Source organism: Melospiza melodia, chromosome Z, assembly GCF_035770615.1.
Source record: "Melospiza melodia melodia isolate bMelMel2 chromosome Z, bMelMel2.pri, whole genome shotgun sequence".
In the NCBI taxonomy this organism is placed as follows: Eukaryota; Metazoa; Chordata; class Aves; order Passeriformes; family Passerellidae; genus Melospiza; species Melospiza melodia.
Genome location: NC_086226.1, coordinates 22,432,497 through 22,459,721, shown reverse-complemented (window position 1 = coordinate 22,459,721; position 27,225 = coordinate 22,432,497). Strand labels below are relative to the sequence as shown.

Sequence of the window (27,225 nt, the reverse complement as noted above, 5' to 3'; positions counted from 1 at the left end):
ATTTCTGGTTTTTCATAAAAGCCTTTACATTTTTATACTGAAAAAAGGTAATTTCAGTATAGGTCCAGATTTTTTAAGGCTAGATTTTGCAATAGGTCAAAATATCAGAATTTTATAAGCTTATATACATTTTCATTTTGAAATTGTGTAGAGAATTGTGAAGTTTTATTATTTCATCATAAACAGTTAATATAGTCACGTGATTGGAAAAAATATTTTCTAGAATTGATATTCTGAATCGTTCTCTAAGAACAGATCAGCCCAGCATCTGAGTAAGTTGTCTGGCAGTACAGCTTCACTTCAGAAGTGTTCTGAAGACTTCAGCAAAGCGAATATTCACATAAGTAACGTCAATGAACATCGTGTGGAGTGAAATCTTAAACAGATCAGACAGCATAACAAAACATTCTGGCAGAAACTGTTTCTTAGAATTACCTTGGAAGAAGACATGAAACAAAAACATTTCTACATATAACCAACACTCTGGTAAAACAGGTTCTGAAATGAAGCAAATAGATAAAATTTACCCTATATGTGTTTCTGTAGTTCTGCCTTCCCCACTGAACACACATCTGGCTGCAAGGATATCATCATAGCTAATGTCTACTGGATATTTCACAGGATAGAATGCCTGGAAAAGAGGATGATTCACCACAATCAGTAAAAGTACTTAATATTCTCTCTGTTAATAGACACTGATGAGAAGGACGGCGCTAATATCTGAAATTACTTTTGCATCGTAATCTAATTGTGATAATACTTGGCAATATTCACTTCCAGGAGCAGAACAGCACATAATCACTGGAAACACCATAATGCAAACCTGTGGACACGTGATTTCCACTTCAGTTTCTCAGTTGGAAACAAAGATAATTAAAATTTACATTCAGAACTAAAAAGGACCCAACCAACCTGTGGTAGTTGTGGACTCTGCCTACCAATCAACGTCCATTGACCATTTCTCACTCTGTATCCACTCACTACTTTACCTATAAGATACCAATATACATGAGAAGTGAGATATACTTAAAAAAATATGTTGCAAGGTCAACATTTTTCTGATTGGCAGTTGATATTCCTATGTTACTCTTACCTAGTCTGTGTGTGTGAACTCTGTAGGCAAAAAGGTGCATTGGAGACCTTTTGTAATGGCAGGCAATGTCTGCATCAACCACTGTGAAAATATGACAGCAATAAACAATGACAATCAGATCATTTATCAAACAGAGAAAAGTTGCATTACAGTATTTCATTCAGCATGGTTTACAAAAAGCATGTGTACAATGGACAACAGATAACTTCAAAAGATAATAGATAGTATCTTATATTTCTGCAGTGTCCATCTCAAGATATCTGCAAAGAAAAACTAATAAAATATAGTCCAGGTTACTTGAAAATTACTTAATCTGCTGATATATATATATAATCTTTCTGGCTGAAAGTCAAAAGAACTTCTTTCAGTCTACACTACCACTATTTTACAAAATAAAGTAATACATTTACTTACAGACTATGTTGAGGGTTGCTTAAAATAAATATAGCTATGGTAAATAATCTAATCAGGGGAAAATTAAAATAAACTGATATAATTCTAAACTGATACAATTTACAATGAAGTCTTGATTATAAAAGCCCAGACCTAATTTAGATTTAGACAAGAGATTTTGTCACAGAAGTGGTCTACAATGTTTACAGGGTAGTACTTGTGCTACGTGCAGTTAACAGTAATTCAAGAAGAGCCTACAGAAAAATCCTGATGCCTTTCTGAGAGGTATCACTACACTTCCTGTTCTAACAAATTTCATGGTCCACTAAAGAGCTGTAAATTTGATTGAACATGAGAAGGAAGTTACCAGCAACTACAGAACTGTTTGTTTGCCCTTCTCCCTCACCTTTCCAGTTGAAAAATTAAATTCCTACACTGATCAAATATTCCTGGCGATAGTGGAAGATTAATTTTGTGGGTCTTCATATTGGAGAGCAAAGTATTTTTAATTTCAGTTCAAATTTAAAAATGTTTCAAGTTGCTGAATTCACTAAACAGTTGGAGTCAGCTGAGCATTTGACCACCTCATAGTATTTAGGCAGCTTACTGTGAATGGAATAAATGGTGCTCTTGGTTATCTCCCTAAAAATTCAGTATAGCAGAGTACAGTCAGCATCCAACTTCCTTAAAACAGCGCATCCCATGCAAGCCAAAGAAAGGATTTGGGCAGCTTCCAAGCTGAGGTTTAGATAAAATTCAGGATTCTAAACAGAAACAGTTCGGAAACCTTTCATTACAATTTTGGTTGGTTTATTTTTTAGCATTTTGAGCTTTTAACCAACCAGGACCTTTACTCCCAACATGGGAACAAAATCCTTAAATAGCAGCTCCTTACTGGTAGAAATTCATTTTTTAAAGCTGAATTCTTAGTAGAATCACAAAAGTAATGAATGACATATGAAGAAAAGTCCAAAGCAGTTTATGGCTTTTTAGAGAGGAGAGGAGGAATTAAAAAAGAGGTAGGGCATTTTTTATAAAATATAAGATGAAAATAAATTGAAGAAATACTCATAATTATTTGTGCACATTGTGTTCATACAGTATTGACTGTCTTTACTGATGCAGTCATAGGCCAACAGAATATAATCTAAAACATAACTATTCTTCTCTTTATTTGTTCAAAGAGTCAAATAAATAATTTGTCCATCTACATATCATCAAGCCTCTGTCAAATTTTCTTCCACAATAAGCAACAATAATAGATCAGATGTTGAAATCATCACTTTGTAAAATGATAACTCACCTTTCTTGCCTGGTGGTATGACCGTGTTCACAGACATCATAAGATACATTCCTGCAATCAAGGGTTGCCTGCAATGGAAAATCCAAGCTCTAATTGGATTTATGTTTTACAGAGGACTGATATACAAGTCCTCTGTAAAACATAACTGCAAATGACTTGATATCCAATACCACTTGATACCACTAATTTCTAAACATTGGATTACATCTGAAAGAGGTCTCCTAAAAATGAAGCTGTTTCAAAGCAGTTTCCCTCTCCTTCTCTTGTTTGCTACCATTTCTAAAGCATTTTCTGCAAAGTATGTGAAATAGGACAAAGCTATCATCTGCATAATTGCTGTTCTCATCCCAGATTTCTAAATATGAAACTCTTAAACTGTATTAACCCAGTGATGACATGACTTCATAATTCTTAATATTGTGAATTCTTAATATTAACATTTATTTCAAATGTTTTCAATGGATTCCCCAATTTCTACTGCAATAAAAAAATAGGTAAGCATTTTTAAAAATACTCACTTTTGATGTGTCAGATGTAAAGTTACACCAGAGCAGTCCTTGTGTTTATCTGTACAAATTGTGAAAGTTTCATCATTAGCAATTGAATCCCTGCAAATTACTACATATTGATAAGATTTTTCTGCTGTGTAAAAAATAACAGAGAACATTACAAGTTTTAATCTTACTGTGTGCAGTAAAATTGTTATACTTGGAAATACTACTGAAATTTGTACAAACCTGATCATCTCACTTGTAGAAATCCTAATACAAGGAAAAACTTCAGTGGATGAAAACTACTGTACTAGAAAATTTAGATCTTTGTGAAGTAGCATCTGGGAAATGAAACAGTATCATGTTTACACTAGTAGAAAAAGTAGTTTTGTTTCAAACAAATTATATTTTGATCAAAATTAGAAAAATGAAAGGTTTGTCAAAAGCAATAATTTTAGACATTTTAATGCAGCTGCCAGAAATCCTTGTAACGAAAGTCAGCAGGTGAACCTGATATACCAATATAGACAGCAATTCTACTTAAAACTGGATATCCTAGAAGGTGAGAAAAAATAGCTAATTCATTTGTCAGTGCACTGCATCATCATTAGCTGATACATTTGGCATTTTAATTTATAGACCCAGTCATCTTGACAGTTACTAAATTATAGTTAGCCATCTGGGAGTTCAATCTTTCCTTCTTTTTAAGCAAGTTTCTTTTTCTAATGTTTATACAATAACAGCTGTAGTTAAAAGATGGATCTAACTCCAAAGTAAGTAAACAGAGCATTCTGAAAAAATATTAACCAACAGTACATGTTTCAGATAAGAAAGAGATCAGAGTATCAATAGTAACAGGCAGTAATTTCTGAGAGTTTTTCTTCCCATAAATAGCCAGATTCCAAACTGAAAAAGTGGTGCATTTCAAAAGAAAAAAGGATAATGGCCAAAGCGCGACAACACATGGAAACTTGACAGAAAATTTGAAACTTGACTTAAAAACTGTCAGTTCAGTTTTTCACACATTAGCTCTTTCAGTCACCCCCCATGTCACTAATAAAGGATAATACTCAGTTTGCTTTTCACCATCACTGATAGTAGAATTTACAAGAATTTGTTTTCACTATGTTCACAAAGTAGATCTGTAAATTAATGTATGTGCTATTCAATTGAAATAGCTCCTAACACAATTTCACCGTGTTCTCATAATGCTCATTATCACGGCTTCTACAAATTCTTAGTTACTCCAGCTCTGTGCATCCCAAAAAACACTTTTGGATTTAAAAATCTGAATCACTATACCACAGTTGCACCTTTTCAAATAGCAACAAAAAAATCTAAGTCTTCATTGTACAGAGAAAAGAAAAATAAGAACAGTAGCTCTTTCATCAAGATTACTTACAAGAATCAAGACTACCAAATCAAGAATCCAGAAGTGCCAAAAAGACTAAGTTATTAGAACAAAAAAAGGGGAATGGTAAGAAAACATTCAAGAGAAAGAGAAACTAAACTCCTTTTCAATTTTTCAATTATTTTAGAAAAAGTTCAATATATGTATATACTGTTCATCCTCTTCCCTGCAGCAGCTTCACTTACAATCACAATACCTCCGTGTTTGCTACAAAGGTGTTTGTAAAGTCTCTTCTGCCCCACTCTCCTCATTTTAAACTAATTTTTTCTTATTTATGTAGCACAGGTGATGCTCCAGAGCTCCGTTTTTATAAGTTTAATATTGTTAGAACTCTGCACTACATGAATTTCAACGGAAATTGGAAAATGCTTGCTTCCTCTTGGAACATTATTACTAAAGTAATAATATTTAAAATTCTAAAACGCAATCAGTCATTTTGTGTCTCTCAGTTTTGGAACTTTAATTGTAAACATCACCATTCTATCTTCTGGAAACAGCTCAAAATTATTCCCAACCCATCAAACTAATTTCATATTTGAAAAGTTTAGCGCTTACTAGCTCATAGTCATAAAAGTAGCACATAGGAGGAGGGGGGAAAAACCCTCAAATATTATTTCTGTTTGGCAATCTTATTTTGACACAATTTGAATTTTCAGAACATGGAAAAAACGCTGACTGCATTTTTATCTAAAAAGAGCAATTTCAAAATGAACTGAAGATAGCTGGAAAGTTGCTACTAATAATTAAAATTGTTATATATAAGGCAATCATCTAAATCAGTATCAGGAGAAGCACAAATGAACTTCAAGATCATTTGTAAAGTATTTAATCTGCAGTGCTGTGTTAAGAATGAAATAACGGATGGATACATTTGTCTAAAACTTTCAGGAATTCCTACAGTGCTTTATAATTCTGTTTTAGTTATATTTAGCCATAACTGAACTAAACGTTTTTCTAACAACTACAGAGGGATGCTGGAAATGATGTTTCCCTGTTTCTTCTTCCTTCAGTTCACCTCTCTGAAACACTCAGATGTTTGAACACTTCACCGAATAATGCTGACAAGTTGTGCTCTGCCTTTTGTGTTCTGTGCAAGTATAACACAATCATATAAAATATTCCCTGTCTTTATTTACTCATTTCAAACAAAGTCAATGATGCATGGTACATTGGCTTCAGATTTTAAGGATATAATTTTTAAAAATTGTGCATGACAACATTACAATGACCACTAAAAGTTTAACTGCCAATAAACATTTAAATGTTCTCTAGGAGAAATATCTCAAATACTAGAAATACTCAACAGTTTTTCAAATTAAATACTCACACCTGATATGAAGGCAAATTATGCTAAAGAGAAACACTTTCCTTCTATAAGTTGATTTTGCTAAGGCTTCTGAAGTAAGCCTGACAGGCTTTCTGCTAACCTGTCTATCGAGATCTACAGTCCTGAACTCTCCAATTACAGGCGTGAGAATCTGCCACAGACATTGAGACATCTAGGACTTCCTAGATACTAAAAATGTTATGGGTTTTTTACTCATAAAAACAAACACTCTTGAAAACCTACTTTCTTTGCACTCTGAGTATGGGGATTATAAATTACTGAGCACTCTGATCAAACTATTTATTCAACTTCACTGCTCTTTTTCTAGTATTTCATAGGAATAGTATACCCTCAATCATGGTGACTAGAATACTTACAAGCTCCCACTGCAACAGAGGGGCGCTTTTTATGAAGCTCCAAACCACTTGTTATTTCAAAGTCAGCCCTTGATTTGTACCAGAATCTCCACATCCTGTCTCAAAATTAGCTTTGCCTCAATAAAGGCAAGAAGTAGCCTCAAAGGTGAGCACAATTCCTGAGCAAGGCAATTCCAAAGCTAATGCCCATGGGGAAGTAACTTTGTACAAGTTATATTTATTAAGCAAAAACATGCAGCACAAGACATGAACTTGAGGTACTTGTAAAGAACAAGACAAATCATACTGCATTTAATATTGGTATCTAATATTGGATACATAAAGCTACCTTAATTTTTTTTAATGTAAGTCAAGGTGCTTGTACTTGCTGATCTGTTCACTCACCCAGTATCAATTCAGTAAAGTTTATTTTTAAAAGTCTAGTATTAAATCTGGAATTAAACTGTACCTTTACTCAACTTGTGAAAAACAAAATGCAAACACACTCCCTAGTGACATTTTCACAACTTAACTTTCCAGAAGAAAGAAGACAATTGTTGATCCTGGTTCAATATAATTTTTTTAACAGATGAAGACCTCATAAAGGTTACAGATTACTGATTTGCTAAAGGATATAAAAATATACCATAGCCATGAATCTCTGTGAATATGAAAAGCTAATTTTATTCAAGACAGTGGCTTATTCAAGAGAATGTCAAAGAGAAGCACATCAAATCTAATGTTCAGAATAATATTCAGAGTAATGTTCAAATGACAATATACAACTCATACTCTAATGAGGAAACAGATCTTTTTAAGACATCTACTGGCTTGGTGGCCAAAAGTAATTACTCTCCCAACCACAAAAAACAAACCCTAAAAAAACACTAAGAAGTCTACACCACACTGAGAAATTATATGTTACTATATGCAATATGGGTAACATAATTTCTTGCAGAGCGTGGTAACAGGGAGAAATAAATCTACTCTCAGTGAAAAGCTGGGGATTAAAAGAAGAAGCTGAGAATGCAAGAATGCATTGTTCGTTGAGCAAAAAGGAGAGAGAACAAGAAAGGAAATGAAAAAACAACCAAAGACTGCCTCATAAATTTGCTCCAAACATTGACAAAAAATTATAAATTGCTTCAAACAATGCAACAGATGCACACATACAAAATGACAGAATGTGAAAACCTTCCATTTCAGAATAGCTAAAAGACCTTATCATTGATAACTTCTAAACACTTTGATTCTTGGGGATAACAATTATATTCTTACATGTGCTGGAAAGGACTAAGATAATAATATGGCAGATTAGAAACAACATTAGTCTTTGTTATACAAAGAGAAGGGGGAAAAACCCCCAACATTCTAGGCATTAGAAAAATACAGTATTTTTTAAAATTCAGATTCAAAGGCGCTTACACAGAATAATAAAACAAGACCAGGATTACAACTGCATTGCATATCCCTACAGCCCAATTTCAAAGCTGACTGGGTGCCTTTACAGACCTAAAAATGGGTGGATTTACTTTAATTTGAATCTGAACTCAAAACACGTATGACTATATTAAAAGGCAGATAAATTTCTGACAATTTTTTACTTGCTTACTTGTATCCACTATAAGGCATAACTCCACAATAATTTTTGCTTTCATAACACAAAAAGTAAAAAAAATGAAATAGAGAAATCAATATTTTTCTAAGATGGTTCTTCACATATTTTTTGTAGAATATATTTTTGGTTCTCCAGACTGAATTTTAATCTGTTTCCTTTAGAATTGGTACAATAAGTTTTATTTTGTTATCTGAGAGTAAAGTGCACACCTAAATATGAATTCTTAGCTCAGGATTATAGGTAAGAAGGGATGGAAAGCAGAATTATTCTAATCTAATAAAATGTCCTAAACCTTCATAGTAGTGTTCAAAGATATTTAATGCATAATTTTCAACTAGTTTCACAAGTGTTTTTAAATTTCAGGAATAACCTAAAGGGATTTTTCTGGTAACTAGATGTCTGTTGATAATGACAGGCATAAGAATAGAGTCAAAGCATAAGAAGACAGTCACTGAAGATTGTATATAAGCCTGTGCAGTTTTTGCAATTCAGAAGAAAGGACAAATGGTGAAAGATGCTCAGTTAACTTGTTATGCTTTCAGAAGTATATCAAGGATTCCAAAGCATTCTTCAGAGTTTACTATTCTGACTTACCAGTAATTAGAAATATAAAATATTTGACTTTATGTAGTAGTTATGTATTCTCATCCAATTTCACTTCCTATCAGTTTTGGAGGGAAAAATGCTGTAGATAAAATAATCAACTCTCATGTTCAACTCTTCTAAAAAGAAGATTTTCCATTTAATTAACCAGGTATTAAATTAATTCTGTCCAGCAAAGGGCCACAAAGATTATGAAGGAATTGGAGCATCTCTCCTGTGCGGAAAGGCTAAGAGAGCCTGTTCAGAGAGAGATGGATCTGAAGGGAGGGTGCAAAGAAGAGGGAGCCAGACTCTTCGCAGTGCTCAGTGACAGGACCAGAGGTGACGGGCACACACTGAAACACAGGGTCTTCCGCTGAACATAGGGAAACTTTTTCACTGTATGGGTGACTAAGCACTGGCAGGGGTTGCCCTGGAATGTTTCTACCCCTGAATGTACCTGGACACAGGCCTGGACAAGAGGCTGCAGGTGGCCCTGCTTGAGCAGGGAGGGCACGGGTCAGACAACTTCCAAAGGTTTGTTTCAATCTCAACCATTATGTGATTCTGTGAAACACTCAATGACAAGAATAACCATATTGCTATGCTTGAAATGAGCATTTCATCTTAAAAAAAACCCAAAACCCCAGCCAAAAAACCAAAAAAATGACACTGTCTTCACAAGTTACATTTTTGCCAAACACAAATACTGTGACTGATTGGCTAGTGAATATTATAAACTAACAAGCTACTCAAGTAAGATGACAGGTTAACTGTGTTCATACCTGGTACAACTTCATTAAACAAAACACTGAATTATATATGGAAACCCCAAGTTTCTCCCTAAACGTAAAATTATTAATCTGCTTTTTGATTATTTAAGTCTTTTGCTCCACAGTTTTTGAAGACAAAAATGGTGTTCACCTTTCAAATATTTATAGAGATAAATTTAGTTTATGAAGTCAAGTTAATACAAAAACTGTATTCCAAATATGCCCAATGATCTTTGCAAATGGCACTAACAGAAAAATTATTTTCTACAGGTAAATATTTTGATTATGTAGATGATACAACTTACAGAGCAAATTTCCAAAATGCATACCTCTAAATGCACTAACATCTCCATAATGTACCTGGAGAACAAAGTATCTGCTACCCGTTTCTCCTCCAACTCTGAATCCAACACCTAAGAGAAGGAAAATGTATTGTTTTCAGAAAAAATAAAATGTAAGATGATTCACCATCACTAACAATATAAAAAAATACAAATCACTTCACTGGCTTAGAGTGAAAGGAGTAGAAAATTTCAAACACCACTGAAGAAAACTTTGTCCTGAAACCCAGGAAAACCACCACCACACTGATTCCAAACAGACTATGAAGCTACGACCGTAACTTAATTACGAATAAGTAGCTGCTTTATGCAGAGAACTCTCTCAATCAAAGAACATTAATACAGATCTTTTAAAAATCCAAAATAAAAATAAAGCCTTACTATCCATGTAGGATTTGGTGGATCTTTCATTTATTTCTCATACAACCTCTGCATGATATAAACTAATTAACACTAATTAATAAGAAGACATTGAGAATAAGAAGAGAAAAAAGTCTGCAGTAAAATATTTTTAGATTTAAATTAATATTATATGCAGAAAAAAATCTTGAGGAAATTATGCACCTATGTTACTTGATGAGAGAAACAAGTACAGGCACAAAACACAACAGAGAAGCTTGAAATAATCTGAAATAATGAAATTGCAAATCATCACCATCACGAGAAGGGATTTCTCTAAACCAATTCTACAATGGACACTTTTCAAAAAAAGCAGAAAAACAATTTCTTCCTATTTGGTCACAGTAAAATGCAAAGCCACCTTATAAATGGGACTGCAGCCTCTCTGTGCACAAATGAGGAATCTTTATGAATACTCCCTACAAACCTTGTATTTTTGCACAGCTTACCAACAAGAAAAATATCAATAGCTGGGGTTCAAAAGCAAAATTTCTACATGATCTTTTAAGTACAAAACATCTATAAAATCCTCCATGTAACAAGACGTTCTGATAACCAAATCAAATAACATTCATGTTGGTAAGTGTGCAAATGGATTATTAAAAAAAGCATTTTCATGAGATTGCCCCTGGCTATGAAAATGGGAAGTAAACTATGAAAGAAAAAAATACTTAGAATTTAAGATACTTTCAGATCAAAGCTATACAGATGGTAGGTTTTTTTAAGACTCTCAGGGTTATTACAAAGAAGTACTTCACCCTGTTTTCCAGACATACCACTCCAAGTAGCTTAAAATTCAGTAGGGTTGTCTATTATACAAGAAAATGGGTATACAAGCATGCTGCTCAACTGCATCAAAGCATTAAAAATGAAAAACACATTAAATTGCCAACATATACTTTAAACAGGAAAAATTCAATGTTTCAATTGAATTTATGCTTTCCCAAACAAACAAAAATATTTTAATGTAGTTTGTGTGCTACTGAGAGATACATAAATCGTAACTTTCTAGTAAGATATAGCAGGAAATGCAACTAATGCTATATAAAAATAATCAGTACATTATGATACTTATCTCTGTCTTTTTTACCCCTATAGAAATCCATAATGGTATAGCAAATAGAATGACAAAAACCCACAAGTATATTAGCTAGCATAACATATTTCATAGTTAATTAGGTTGATATCTATACGGTTTCTATCAATTAAACACAATAAAAATATTACAGGATGTTCTCAGATATGCCAGGTTCTTACTTCCATGTCCTCCTTTTTCCCCTGCCCCTGCACACAAGAACTGCATATTAAAGGGCAAATACCTTTGGGCAGCCTGGTGGGTGGAGCATTTCTTGCCCAAGCATACAAAATGTTAGATTTATCTTTGCATGTTCCTTCATCACAGTCCCTAAAAATATGAGGAAAGAAAAGGGAATACAATTTTTAAAGTTCTGAAATCAGAAAACAGCAGTTGAGTTACATGCAAAAACTAATTTTAAGATCTATGAGGATGTTTTTTTGAATGTATGCTGATTAAACACAGTTATTTTAATGCAGATTGCTTTCACAGATATTGGTATATGTTCCACTTTCTTTTATTTCCCTCCCTGTGCATTAAGGCAGTGTTAGACAGTTCTGATGGGCCCTGTCAGCCTATTAATCAGTGATGGAAAAAGTGAAGGAACATTTTATGGTAATGAACTTTATGAAAATCTCTAGCATTATTAACTCAAGTGATGCAAAATGACAAAGGCTGCCACATTTACACAGAGGAATAGGATTCATGCACAAAGCAGAAAAAAACCCCCGACAAAACATAAAATTTATTATTTAAAATTAATTTAAAAATCATTGTCAAAAAAAGTGACAGAAAGCTGTATATGAACCCAAAGATTGAACGCACTCATGCCCTGCACTTAATGTGAGCTCATTGCTTAAAGACAATTCTCATTCTACTGCATGATTTGTTTTTCAAAATAGAAAAGTCACACACACACACACACAAAAAAGAAACAATCACCAAAAAAATCCCAAACAATCAATCACCAAAAAAATGCAAAACAAAAACCCAAGGGAAAAAAAAGAAAAAAGAAGGGTTTGCCAAGTTAACAGGCCACAAACAGGTCACAAATATTTACAGTAACAGAGAGCTTGAGTTGTCCCTAGCATCTGCAGCTAGCACCATGCAGGTGACACTGAGGGTGAAGAATGAAAGACTCTCAAAGCCTGGTAATTCTAGATACCTTCAATCTGCAAGAACTGGTAAACCTGAGGCAGAGACACCACCAAGTCTCAATTGCCAGACACATTCGTACAGACAGCACAATGTACCTGGACCACATCCAAGACGGCACGGACTGCCATATGTGGGTGTAGGCTGCATGATACACATGGATAATCAAACAAGGGACCCTAAGGAACTTTCGGAACACCCACCCAGAATACTCTTCTCCCTCTTTATCTTGAATTAGGGAAAAGGTTTATTTACAGGGTATATTTGTACCTTCTTCAAATGGCAAAGCATCTATGGCCCTGAGCACAGAGTGTAGAAGGTGTGCAGCACACACAAGTATGACTTTTAGTAAGCTTCACCCTGAAACTATTCAGATTACATCAACAGACTCAAGCCAGATGCAATGAAGGTTGGCATCTATGCCAGTGTTTCATTCCAAACCAAAATGGTACAGGCTCTGCTCTGTTTATCACTCCCTGTAAAATGATACTTAGGAAAACATTTATATATGTAAGACATGGTTTCAGTCACCTGAAATTGTGGGGAAAAAAGAGCGCCACACAGTGTGAGGAAGAGTATAAACACAAAAAAGACCAGGACATCTAGCAGATGCAGCTCATTTATGTTTCTGCTGAGAACGGCCAAGCCATATGTGCAAATGATGATGATGCTTTCCAAGTCTCTCTCAGAGATAACCAGCCCTTCTGGCATGTGTTTTAAACCACGTCAGCAGGATATCATGCATTTCTTTCATCCCAGCGAGCTTTATTGCAGCCTAGCTACTGTATTTAATTCTGACTGAAAGCTCTGCCATAATCATGAGAGTCTCAAGAGAAAAGGGAACCCATCACTTCTTTTTTAGTAGTTATACTCACAACATGTATTTCTAGACCTTCATAACTAACAGTTTGGTCACCCTGCCCTTCAAACATGCCCATGTCCCAAAGGACTATCAAAACTTACTTCAAGGTAAGTGAAATGTTTTGATGTGTGAAATAAGTTTCAGCTTATTCATAACATTCCATAAGTGAAATGTTTCAGCTGAAACTGCAAATCATGCAGCTTCCCACTGCTATAATTTGTTACTATACAAAAAACCCAAAAGACTTCATGGATCTAACCTAGTATTGAGCTTCACAACTTGGGAACTTGGGAATGTGTTGAAGAGATTGTTCAGGAGAAATGCCAGAAGGAACTACAAGTACAGTCACAGCTTTACCACCACTTTACTTTGGGCAAAACTGTCTTTAATTTATACCACAGTATTTCTAAGAACACATTAATTAGGAAAAAGCCCTGTGCATGATGCTTCAAACTTTCTTCCAAGAGGCTACTAGAATGGAGGGATAAGACCACAGGGGACGAAGATAAACTACAGGTACTGGTCTTTCATTTCCTTTAAAAAATGGTTAACCATCTCATTTTGCCATCAGTGACAATCTTGAAACATTAAGTTTTCAGAAAAAACAAACCTAGAGGAGATTGCAAAGAAGAGGAAATAAGATAAACAGATTGAAAAAAAAGGGAGCTAGTAAAAAGTATAAATTTAACTAACAAAAAATCACTGAAATTCATAGTAGCTTTGCATAAAAACCGAATGAGTGACCCAGAATACTTTAAAAATGGACTATAGCTGCATATTATACACTACTGTTCTAAAAACTGATTTTGACTTAAAATTTGGAAATGAGTTGGGTAGGAGAGCTTACTGACTGTTTCTTGGATCTTTGTTTTTTTGCAAACTCTCCTGGGCTTCCCAAAGGCATTCTCCCCAGTCTTGGGTAAGCTCAAGAGCTGTTTTCTTTAATGGCGCTGGGGTTTTGACTGATTACCTAGACTGAAAGTAAAATATCTCACTATGTCAGCAAGACCAGTATTTGGCTACCCCTTTAGCACATTTGCACTGGTTATGATAACAAATAACTTCTTTTATTTCTTTCTTTATTACACTGCACTCCTGAATACTAATCCATACTTTTAAAAAAGGATCATTGAGGTGACTGAGTAAGACAAATAACCACTTTTAGCTCTTGAATGTTGCAGAACATTCTGGGGCAGTGTCAATGGTAAGAAACTGCACCTAAAAATACAATTCTTTCTACTGTTGTAGAAAGAACTCTCCCTCATGCAGTGAAATAAAAGTCCTTCACTGAACTAGTCATGACATCTTTTGCAACCTCTACTGAACACCTCTACTGAACTATTGATGTCAAAGACATTTAAACCCATTCTTTCCTGCCAACAGAAACAACTGTTTGACAGAGGAATCACCAGGTAGCCATCTATGACCCGCACTTATGCATTTGTTTACATAAGTAATTAAAGTTGCCCTGCTTGATCTCAAAATAATGGCTTTATCTATGAATCAGCTCATTCATAAGAGATTATTTCAGTGTTAGGTTTGATGCAGCACAAGACTTGTCTTGCCAGGAGACTCACAAGTTCTGAATAATTCAACATTTTCTTTCAAAGCATTCAAGTGCATTCCTGATTATCTACAGAGAATCTGAACTTTTATCAATCAGTTCAGGCATGTTACATCAATTTCAACACAGTTTGCCAGCTCAGGCAAAACTTATCATTGTGGCTGAACTGTTTTTAGAATAATTATGATCCAGGAATAGGAGCAGCTATTCCATTTTTTTTGATGCACTGAGCAACACCTGAGGCAATGAGCTCTGGGAAACGATTTCTTTTTCCTGTGGAAAGGCCTGTGTATCTCAAGAAGGGAGAACAACCTTTAGCGTTTGTTCAGATAAAGATTCTACCACACTGCAGTGAATGTTGAAACCAGCACAGGTTACATACAACTCGAAAGCCTTTTGAAAGGCCAGGGAAATTTGCAAGAATAGTGTCAAATCACCAGAAAAGGCAGCAGGCCAGATGGGCATCACAAATTTTGGCTTAGTACTGCTATGGCCATAGGGCAGCTAATCCCAACAGAGTCATCTGGATGCTTCTCATTCCTCTCCATTCAAAACTGGCCTGAATGAAACTTCACATCTCAGGAAAACTAATTTGGTCTTCCATTCTGAATGTTTCTAACAGCCTATTTTTCCATAATACAACTAATCCACGTCATTATGGTAAAGAAAATTTTGACTTGAAAAACATGTAACTAATATTGCCAGAACTTTGAAAAAGAAACTAGAAGAAAAAAATCTATGTGGCACACTTAATTGAATCAAAGCTGGCTCTGTAAAAATGTTGAGCATTTTTGAGGATCCCGGCTAAACAAGTCTTACAGTGGTCTGCTCAAACAACTGTTCCTTCCCTACTAGATGGAAGAGCAACAGAAGTCATCATTTGCTAGCCTTCTGGTAAGTAAAGGAACAACAAATAACCACACAAAATAAACAACAATGAACACCAGTAACATACAGTCACCAGAATTACTTTAACAAAATTAGATTAAAAATTTCTAGCACTCTTTAGTCTATTTTATGTAGAAAACACATTATTATCTTTCTAGCCTAGCAAATAACTGCAGGTAGAGCAAGATAAAAAGCTGCAAAAACAGGGATTTGAAATGATGAGAGAATGAATGAAGAGCTTTCATTTTGAAAATGCAAAGGAAACACAAACCCTTAGAAAATACACATAAAAAATAGAAAAACCGAATCAAAACTTGCATATGAAAAATTGAAAATTGCAGATTTAAACACAACACTAACATATTTGGCCTGGCTAAGATGGAGTTAATTTTCCCCACAGCAACCCTCATGGTGCTGCGATTTGAATGAGTAGCTAGAAAGGTGCTGATAACACATCAGTGTTTGGGAAAGATCTTAGGAGAGATCACAGTCAGGCTGGCTGACCCAAACTGACCAAAGAAATGTTCCGTACCATATTATACCCATTCAACAATCAAAGGTAATAGAAAGGAAGATAAGGAGGGCAGGGACAGACACACACAAACACACATTTTTATCTATGACATTTGTCTTTCAGAGCAACCATTACTTGTGTTTGGAAGTGGCTTGGTGATGAAAAGAAGAGAATAAAATATTTTGTTTTCCTCCACTTCTGCACAACATTTGCTTTTGCTTTATTAAACTGCCTTTGCTTTGACTCATGAGTTTTTTTCCATCCTGAGGAGTGGAGGGATAGAGCAGCTTGGTGGGTATCTGATGTCCAGCAAAGCTCAATCCATTCTAACTAAATAAGTATCTTGTCATTTGACAGGTAAGTCAACCAAGAACAAAAACATTAGCTGCCACACCGCAAAGGCTGTCATTGGTGAGTCTTCTGCTGGGAGAGCGAAAGTACAACTAAGGAGCTCAAACTACCTGAACTCTAGACTCAAAACAGGGATTTCAGTCTGATTCAGTTTTGAAAAACTTTGTGTTTTGGCTTTGGATCCATCTCTTCTACAACCTCAGAACATCAGTTAGTTGTGAATTAGGCATTGTCTCATAACTTCGTCTCAACACAAGCTCCTGATCAATCTATAACAACATAATTCTATCATGTACAAATTATTCCAAAGCTCTATTAAAACTACTTCCAGAAATATGAAAACAGCACCAGCTCCAAGTACAATCTACACAGTTTTAAGCAGGATACTTACCGGTTTTTAAAAGGTCATAATGGAAAAGTTTTATGTTATCATATTGCTCATATCAAAGTACTCAAGTATATTCTATCATTTAAGATACAATAAAAAATAGCACAGAAAAGCTGTGGGAAAAAGAAATTTCAAGAATTTTCCGCAGGGAAAAGAAATTAATAGAAATTCTGTTCTTTCAATTTTATTTTGGTCTAAACTTCTTAAGCATCTGGTCTTCCTGCACAACTGTGCAAGATTACATTTTCAATATTACAACTATTGGTTGCTAAGTAAATGGAGATAAGACTTTTGAGGAAAATGTGTTGTGTATGTTAAAAATACTAATCAAATCATCTCTCCAAAAGCAGGCATTCAGAATGTTTTGGGGTATTTTTCCTGAAATTATATTATACTATACTGTTAATTCTAAATTCCACGTCTAGTTACCTTTTTGGTAAATACTTAAAAGATAAATTATGATTACACAACTCTATCAGAACATCTATATTAACACTGTTCTACAGTTCAGAATAATCAGCAAGAATCCTCATCTGCTCTCTCATGAAAACTTACAGAAACTTTGCAAAATTACTAGACAGATGATTAATTTCCACCCACCTTCATGTTCTCTTCACATTGCCTCCAAACACCTATTTTACACGCAGTAGGTGTTTCCCTCTGCTCTCACTGCTTAGGCATTTTGAAGTGCAAGTCAACTACCAAATCACTTGATAATCAACTTCAGTTTATCCTTCACTCAGTTTCATTCTCATCAACCTGCCAAATGACTTCATACAGAGAAAAGCAGCCAACTACAGTTTGGAGATTAGATTTCTTGGTATTCAATGACACTCTTTACTATAGCTTCTGCCTCCTCCTTGAAGACAGTCAATTAGTCATGAAGAATATGGAGGAGTTATTTACAAAAAAAACAAACACTTTAAGTGTGCAGAGACTAGATTGTTATTAACTTCTTAATTTCAAATTTTCCTACTTTCCAAGAGATTCTGACACTGGAAGAGGTTTAAGCAATTAACACTGAAAAAGAATTGGTTAATAACAAAAGCAAGATGAAGCTCTCACCAGTAATTTTCAGTAGAGGAAGGTTCATTACATCCAAAGAGTAACATGTGATGCACTGTGTCCATGCTGGCATGAGGCTTAAAGTCAACTGAAAAAACAATATAGCAAAACAAGTAAGCTATCTAATCTCATCATAAGTTACATAATCAAGATAATCTTGTGCCATTTTCCCCTGAAATACTACATATAAGGCAGGTACACCCCCACCCATTTATTTGCCTTCTGCATTCCACTTACACACGTTCCTTAAATTTTCATTCAACAGCCTTCCTTCTAAGCTAAAACACTGTATGTACCTCATTTATTTATTAAGAAAAAGAAAGAAGTTCCTAATGAAAACCACTGTATTCCCCACAGAAGTTAAATATGATATTAAGTTAATATATCACTGTATCTCAAACTACAAAATTTTACTGTCACCAGTCTAATTGCAATCTACCTTTGAAATCTGCACTTGTGACTTAATAATACTCTTCTAATTCTTTTGTACTTCATAAAAAATACAAACAAGCAGTAAGTTACAGTTAAGAGCAACTAAATCTTACACATTAGTAATGTCTTCTTCCAGTATTCTACCTGGCTTACATTTTCCCTGCATCTTTCTTGGGACAACAGTTCCAAGAAGGGATTGAGTCTCACTAATATGTCAAATCCTTTGGAATGAAAACCAAGATTTATTTAAAGTCAGCATGATCTCACTGCCCAAGTATTTCTCATTATTAGAAATTTAGATGTAAAAGTTCACCTCTTGTTCACCTCTAAAAGGTCTGTTCTTGAAACTATGCCACAGATAAAACACTGGTTTGGTTTCTCAAGTACCTGTGATCCTGTTTAGCAAAGTAAAAAATTTATCAACATCATGGGAGTAATATTCACCATGACTGTATAATGATGGCATTTCTAAAAGCATTCTACATTCTTTTATTACTACAGAAAAAATATGCCGTTGCAGAGAATGCAATGTTTTTAACCTTGGAGTACAGCAGAAATTCTCAAGACAAGTTTACTCCAGCCTCTACATGCACACAGACAGTGAGAAGTCTAAAATTAACTGTCTTTTAGCTATTAACAGGGAACGTGGTGAAGCTGCAAACCAGTGAAACAATATTCTGCTCCTGACGTTTATGGCACTACCTGCACTCAGAAATCAGTATTTTAAAGCAGAGCTGTGGCAGAGTTCCTAAAATGAGTGATGATATGGGTTATCGTCCCAATTTCACAGGGGAAAAATATCAAATAGCTTCTAACCCAATTTCTGGAGCTGAGCTTTGTCCTGGAAAGTAAGGAAAACCAGCCAACAGTTAAAGCATGTAAGTCAAGTTTTAGCTTGAAGAGAGGTGGTCAGACTGTAAGGAAATGAGCATGCTGAGGGCTTAGTTTGGGAAATAAGAGATGTACCCATATGCCCTGAGAAGGTAGTTTGAGTGACATATATGAGTTAAGAACTACTGAAGTTGCCAGCATGAACAAAGTCCAGAGACACCCAAACATTTTTATTTTTCTACAAGCAAATTCTACTTGTTTCATAGATAAAAATCTAATCTCTGTTATGAAGACAATTCTTGTTATCAGTAATGATTACAAGTGAAATTATGGTTTATGCTTGCATGACAGAGGCAACATGTCATTCTGTGAAATTCCTACCTTTTCAGATGTTTTGGGTGTTTTAAGCTGCTGTTATCAATTGAGAGATTACATTTCTGAAGGGGTTTATGAGCAGTTCACACATATGAAATTTCATTACCTTTATTGTCAAAGTTAATACCTGTAAAAAATGTGCTATAAGAACCACTTATAAAGGCAGCCTTCAATAAAGGTAAAATTGAAGGTTAGGCCTGCTAGCTGCTAAAGCCACCACCTGTCCTGCTGCTCAATACTGCCTCTGTTTCTTTTTATTTTTCTACCACTCTCCTATTGCAAGTATTTATTCTAATGAGTCAGAAGTCTTTTATTCAGGAAGTCTTTTATTCGCTCCACATAGTGCCTACTACAATGATGTCCTACAGCATAGACAGAACCTTCAAGCCCTTTAGAAAACTTACTACAAATACATGACTAAATGCTATTCCTGCCAAGAGAAAATGATGCACCAGAGCTAACAAAGCAAAATCAGACTTCCAGCTTACACTGTTTTAGCTGATATACATCATCATTGCTTAAGGAAGCACTGAAAAACCTCACAGTCAGTCTATGAACTTAAGACAGCTTTGTATAGGTGGTTACAGTATGGTTCCTGTACAGCTATTTTCTTAGCAGCACACCCAGCAATATAACTTTCCAAAGAGAAGGTTAAAAGAAACAAACAAAAAAATCCAACCAAAAAATCCTGAGTTGCAAAAGCCATACAGATTAATGTGTTAACCTGTCACAGAATGAGAAAGTGGCCAGGACTTGAAGGAACCTTAATGATCATCTCATTTCAACCGCCCTGCCATGAGACGCACACCTTCCACTATGCCAGGTTTCTAAGATCTCCATCCAATGTGGCTTCCATCCCTGTCCCCCCAGTGATGGGGCAACAAAAGCTTTTCTGGGCAACCTGTGCTTGGGTCTCACCACTCCCACAGTAAACAATTTTCTTCTAATAGCTAATTGGAACGTACAGTTTTTCCTTTCCTCTTTGTCTTGTCACTCCATGTTCTTTTAAAAAGTCTCTCCCCATCTTTCTTGTGGGCTGAAGGCCACAATGAGGTCACCCAGAAGTCTTCTCCTGAACAACGTCAATTGTCTCAGCCTTTCCTGATGGCAGAGGCGCTCCATCTTTCTGATCATCTTTGTGTCCCGGCTCTGGACTTGCTGCAACGTTCCAGCACTCCCTGTGCTGGGAACTGTCACTACCAAAGGCTTAAGAAATACCGAACAGCAGTCCTATTTTCCTAGTTGACAGCCTCCATGTTTTACAGAAATGAACAGAATATTACTCAATAGTGATTTTTTTTTAATGCATGGAGAAGTGATATATATGATTACTAAAATAACAGCAGCAGCTTTTTTACTAAATTGAAGTTTGACCTAATGTCTTGATCAAGTACTACTTAGAACTACAAACTCAAAGAGAAACAGGAATGAACAGAACATGACATCAGTTTAATCTTAACAGTGTGTACTTCAGGTATGTGTTAAAAAAACTAACTTCTAATAAGTTAATCTTTACATTTTTCCATTAAATAAAGTTGATCTTTTTTTAAATATTAATGTCTTCTCTATCACAGAAATAACTTCTAAGAAATTTATCAAGAATTCAGCATCTGGAGTTTGGCAAATTAGGGAGACATCAGAGGCCTCCAATACAGTGACGATATCATTGCTTGGCAATAGAGAAGTTTATACATCCCATAACAGAGAAACAAACCTAGAGTTTCTCAGAGTCCTTTATGGATGAAAAGTAACAAACCATCCAATTACTTCAATGTGTGTTGCTGAATATAGAAGGCTCAATTTCATTTCTACAGCCCAATTTCACAGGGACCTATCATGAGTCAGTAAGAAAAAGACATTTATTTACTGGTCACTCATGTAAATAAATATAAGTAGGTGAAGGTGACAGACAAGTTTTTTGGCTGAGAGGTCAGACTAAATTTTTGCGAGTGTCTGTAGAGCATTTAGCTCTCTCTACAGTTTAGTTATCAAAAACTGATTCTTACCAATGTCCGCACCATTAAAGATTTACCTAAGTTTCTGGTTTAGCTATTTATTGATAAACACTATTCAAACAGGATGCAGAAGAAGAAAACAACAATGATATGTTTTAAAAATAAAACTGGAGTAATACTATCTTGGAAAATCACATATTAATCTCACTCACTAATAAAAACATATTTATCTCACAACCATTTCACTTCCCAGGAGCAAAGGGTATGTTCCTAACATAAACCTAATGTACACCAACCCACCTCACAAAAAACTATTCTCCTTAATCAAATTTGTCAGTATTTATGGCCATTTGGGACAGAGAAACAACTGGTTCAAACAGAAATTTCAGCCTTGACAGTCCGATCCTCCACTAAAGAACCTAATACAGAACACAGCATCAGCTAAATTATACAGATGCACGCCTGAAAAAGATCCATAGGGCAAAACCTGCTCTAATTCTCCTTCCAGCTGCCAACATTTCATTAAGTAAGTGTGATCTATTCCTTCCTCTGATAATGTCTGAGAACTGACTCTGGACAAGTTTGCGAATTCTGGTACAGCAGAAAACCCTCCAGTTTTGAAGTACAAAGTTATAAACACTGTCCCTGTGCAAGCATGAATGTTTACTGGTTTCCTTTAGGGAAATAGCAAAACTGAAGTCTGAATTCAAAGTCCTTGTATACAAATTTAATAAAAATACTGAAAAAACATGTGACAAAAAAATTTTCAACTTAATAACAAATTTAGTACTGCCCACATACAACAGTAAAAAAGAAGCTCTCTGTGCCAAGGATCTTATATTTCACCAATATGCAACAAAAGTATCTTGCTGCAGGTTCCATTATAGAACCTTCTCTTCCAAAAAGTCTTGGAGGAAGGAAGAAATAAGAGTAAAAATAGGAAGAAAAAGGTAAAAAAAGAAATGAATTAGCAGTTCTTGATGAAACTGTAAAGACAATTGGTCTTAAAAATGTCTCTTTAAACTATAAAATGAAACAAAGCACAAGGCATTTACTTAGCAAGTAATTTTAACTGAAGGCAGAATATGTAGCTTTACCATCAAAATGTCTTCAGAATCCAGTTTATTGTTTCATTTCTGCGCATTCACACATCCTCATGTTCAAGCTCTACAGAACACAATCTTCTCAACATCACTAAACAGCAGCTCAGTTACAGTTCATATGCTAGTTTTCCATTGTTTTTGTATGTTTTAAGGAAAGTTAATTACAGCATTTATTGGCAATGCAATGAAGGCAGATCCAACTTAAACCATAAAAATATAGCTTCTGTCCTTTAAAAAAGATTAAACATTGTCTGTGTGCCAATCTTCTGTGCTTATTTAAGCAACACAAAATACATGTATGCAAGTTTCTATGTAGATATTTTATAAGGTAGGTCATTCTACATTCTTTCTACTCTCTACAGCTTGATATGATTGAGTCTACTCTTTCTAATGATCATGTAACTTCCATGGATGATGAAGATGCCAATCTGAGCCTTTTCCATGAGGAACACCTTCCAGTGAAACAAAATGGAATGATCACATACGTCAGACTGACCATATGTCTATTCATTTCCACCACCTAAGGAAGTGACAAAAGAGGGAAAAACCTAAAATGTTCTAATTTTAAAGCATACAAAAATCAATCATATCTATATACACACATGTATATATATGTATATATATATTTGTTTGTTTGTAAGGAATGCTATCATTGGAATACTTTAAATTCACACAAACTTTTTTATTACGGATTGCTCATTAAGTTCCTCCTGTTCTTCAAAGCTCTACAAGACAACCAGAATTGTTTCTCTGTCGAGAGACCTTATTTACTTTGCAATGAAGGGTACTCAGAAACAGTGATCACTGACCAAATCCTGTAAAAATCAGATGAAGAATATAAAAAAATTTTAGGTCTGCAGAAAAAAAAAATTGCGTTGCATTGCATGATTGCACTGAGACTTTGCATAACTTTTAAGCAAATCCTTTCAGTAGGTCCTTTTAAGCATCAAAAGAAGTTTATGTTCCTTTAACACAAGCAACAGAACTAGATGCGCAATAACCTAACAATGAATTAAACTATGGAATTTTTCAACTCAGTGACACACTAAACAAAAGTTGCTTAAGGAGGAAGTTAGTAGCATTGCCTTTCTATGAATCAACAAAAGCAGAAGAGTCTACTGCCCACAGCACAGCAAGCATAATTTATTTGAGTGAACACTCATTCCCTTCCTTCTATGCTCATTTTTCCTTCTGGGGTCATATTCACAACAAAAATGTGAAGTCAGATTCCCACCTCTTTAGAAAACAGATATATAGAGAAAGCATTGAAAAAAATTTAATAATTTTTCTTATTTACTGTAATACAACATGAAAATCAAAATGCAGTATTCTATCTTCTGAGGGATTTCCACAAGAAAACCCACATAGAATAACAATCTCATAATATTGTCCATCAAAAACTACATGGGATTCCCACCATGCTTTTATTAAGCACAGGTATCCTAAAATGCAACAGAAGTGTAAAGAAAGACAAATATTGTTTCCTTTTGAACAGTTATAGCATGTTCTGAAAGCAAAACTATCTTCAGCCAAACCAATAAGCCTTCTCTCTATCTGAACAACTGTATGCTCACGACAAAGCACACTAAAATTTTAACTACCACAAAGATTTTCTGAACAGATGGTGTTCTTCTGCTGATTTATATGATGACGGCATTTGTAACACATTACAGTATTTCCTTCTACTTGTCAGCCATCTTATTCATGCCATGCCATTAAAAAAAAATAAATAGAGGGAGAGATTTTACTTTCTCCTCCAAGTAAAATCTTTCTGCAGCCAACACTAACCCTAAGTATACAGGATTTACAACCTAAAGGAGGTAAACAAACAGTCTGCTCAGCAGTGCAGAATCAAGTATCCAGACAAAGACATAAAGCCAATACTTTGCAAATGGACTCTTTGGTCCTGACTGCCAGAGGCATCTGCATGCAGCTCCTTAACTGAATTACTCCTGAATCTCCTTAGATACAGTTTTATCTTGACTCTAAGTAACTCCCTCTAGTTTGTTTCTACATTAAACATGACAAATGCATTTTGGAAACTCTGACATCCAAAGATTAAGTTAATATGAGTCAAAGAAAAAAAGGAAATGTTGAGGTTCTTCAAAATGGCTTGCCTAAGTTCTTTCAGTCAACCAATACTCACCTACATAGGCTTCATCATCCACTGGCAGGGGTACTGACATGCAGAGGTAGGTATCAGACTGTTAAAAGAAAACAGAGCAGAAATTACCTTTAAATTGGGAAAATTTAGAACTTAAAGAATAGAAACAAAGTATCAAAATTCCCTCCACTTTCTGAAAATGAATGTGGGGATACTGACCAAATGAATATACACAATTGGACCATCTAGAAAAAATATAATGTACTTTACAGAGATACTTGGGCAAATACGATATATGTTATCTGGTTTACTATTGTAAGAAATAAATTCATTGCCACAATTTATTTACATGTAACAGATATCAGTCTATAAGGTTATCAAAGCAGCTATTAGGTTGGTAGGTACACTATTAACTATTTTAAACCTCTTTTTTCCTAATTTTTTTTCCAACTTCTAAGGCTGTTTAGGAAAAGAAATATATAATCTACTGGAATTTCACTACACCCATGAATTCAAAATCTGACAGGCCTTCACTTTCATAAGGACATCTAAACAGATAAAGATAAAATTCCTGCTATGAATAACTTCAAATTTAAAAGAAGACTCTGTGGACAGGTGTCATGGTTTGATACTGGCACAATGCCAGCGCCCCCATGAAAATACCCTCTCCCTGGTGTCTGCTGTGAGATGTGACCAGGAACAAGCACAGCAGGCTCCTACTTAGGAATAAAGAAAACTTTATTAACTAAACTACGAGGGAAAGGAAAACAAAAGAAACACACAAGGGAAATGAAAACTTCACAAATACATCTCCTCCTCCTCCCCACCAAATTCCCAATACAAAATATTCCCCCAGATCACCAACTCTCGGTCTGGCACCACCCTTTAGAATACTCAGTCCTCAGTTCATCAAGAGGAGAAGGAGTCCTTCTTTGTGCCATGGGCTTCTTGTCACACATGGCAACAACCGGAGATCATTCACCATCGTGACATCTTCCTTCCATGCCCAGTGCTCTCACCACTGTGCACGGACCAGAGCTGCTTCTAGGGCTCCTTTTAAGGATGCTTTGTCTCCTTCCAAAAAGGCACAGTCTCAACTTTGGGACATCTGTCCCCCCCGTGTTTTTTGCACCCCCTGGGCCTGAGGGGTACCCACATTGAACCCTCCTGGTTCTGAGGCATTGCCCCTGCTCCCTGGAAGCAGTCTCTGTATCACAAGGAAACAGCTATGCAAAAAAAGAGTTCAGCAAAAAATGCCACTCCATCTTCTCCATTCTTCCAACATCTCTCTCTCTGCCCAGACTTCACTCTTCCAGGAAGGGTTAATGTTCTATAAAGTTTTCATTGTCCACAAAGGGGTTAAAAGTTACCACAAGCGGACACATCGCTGCCTCCTTCCCCACCCTTTTCCTCCTTCTCAGCCATGCTGCCTGCTGCCGCACATGTTTATCAAGTTTCAAGGTAACTCCCAGGTGCGGCTCTGTCTCTCTCTCTCTGTCTCTGTCTCCCAGAAGTGGGAGGGGGGAATACTTCTCAGTAGTTCTTTGATGCTTCCACCCTTGGCCCCTCAGGGTCAGGCCCACCTCTCCCAGGCCGCGTGGCTCCCCCCCCCCGCTAGAAATCCAAAGAGAACCTTCCCGCCTGCAGCCCTCCATTTAACGCTGTGTTCTCAGAGGCGGATCCAAACGTCCCAATGGCCACATCAAGTGCCAATAGTAAAATCTGAGCACCCATTGGTTTGACTACAGCATCCCAAAAATACCATTTCCGGTCAAACCACCACAACAGGTGTAAGCAATTAAATGCAACTGAGAAGAAAGGTAAAATGGTGATAACAATATATCATTACACAGAGCAGTGATTTGCACAGATAAGAAACTATTTTTGGTGCTTTTGCTAGAAAATGGGAAGGATGAACAGAGGTTAACTGATACAATTTATATGAATGCCTTTGTGTACTGTGATTTGATTACATGCATTTACACTGTTAAAATACTAAAGCCTTCTAGAAATAGACGTGGAAATATTCTGTGTTTTTTATTTAACTTGGGTTAAGAAGATTTAAAAAAAAAAAAAGGCACAACCTAATTTAGGACTTTATATTTAAACTTTGAAAGCCAACGGCAGCCAGGCTTCACAGTGCAGTTGAAATTAAGCAGTTTTCAATTAATGTTCATGTGCAGTACCTGTGCCAAAAAAATGCACAACTCATATGGTATACACAAAACACTCCTAAGTCATATAAGGGCTTGGTTGATATTCATGCACCCATAGAACAACTGCAGTTATGAACTGTAAGACAAATCCTGGCCCTCCCACCCCTTCAACATGCCAGTAACTCATTTCAAAAAATGCAGAGTTTTTGGTAACCTTTCCCCTAGACCTGACATTACAACACACAAAGAGAAGGTTTTTTTCATAGGAATCTGAACTCACTGATCTCTTTGTATGTGCTTCCTAGCTGTTCAACTGATGG

The 27,225-nt window shown here is 35.6% G+C and overlaps 1 protein-coding gene across 8 annotated transcripts in view; it reads right to left on the bottom strand.

Annotated features, from left to right (window-relative positions):
* PAM (peptidylglycine alpha-amidating monooxygenase) overlaps nucleotides 1-27,225 on the bottom strand; it is a 117,542-nt gene that overhangs the window by 33,186 nt on the left and 57,131 nt on the right. For all 8 annotated transcript variants that reach the window (XM_063180544.1, XM_063180545.1, XM_063180546.1 and 5 more), the window contains exons 4-12: nucleotides 24,792-24,849; nucleotides 17,950-18,037; nucleotides 11,407-11,492; nucleotides 9,677-9,760; nucleotides 3,308-3,356; nucleotides 2,790-2,857; nucleotides 1,094-1,174; nucleotides 913-989; nucleotides 528-631 (exon numbers count right to left, since the gene is read on the bottom strand). In XM_063180544.1, coding sequence (XP_063036614.1) covers nucleotides 528-631; nucleotides 913-989; nucleotides 1,094-1,174; nucleotides 2,790-2,857; nucleotides 3,308-3,356; nucleotides 9,677-9,760; nucleotides 11,407-11,492; nucleotides 17,950-18,037; nucleotides 24,792-24,849 — 695 coding nt within the window. The remainder of the gene's footprint in view (nucleotides 1-527; nucleotides 632-912; nucleotides 990-1,093; nucleotides 1,175-2,789; nucleotides 2,858-3,307; nucleotides 3,357-9,676; nucleotides 9,761-11,406; nucleotides 11,493-17,949; nucleotides 18,038-24,791; nucleotides 24,850-27,225) is intronic.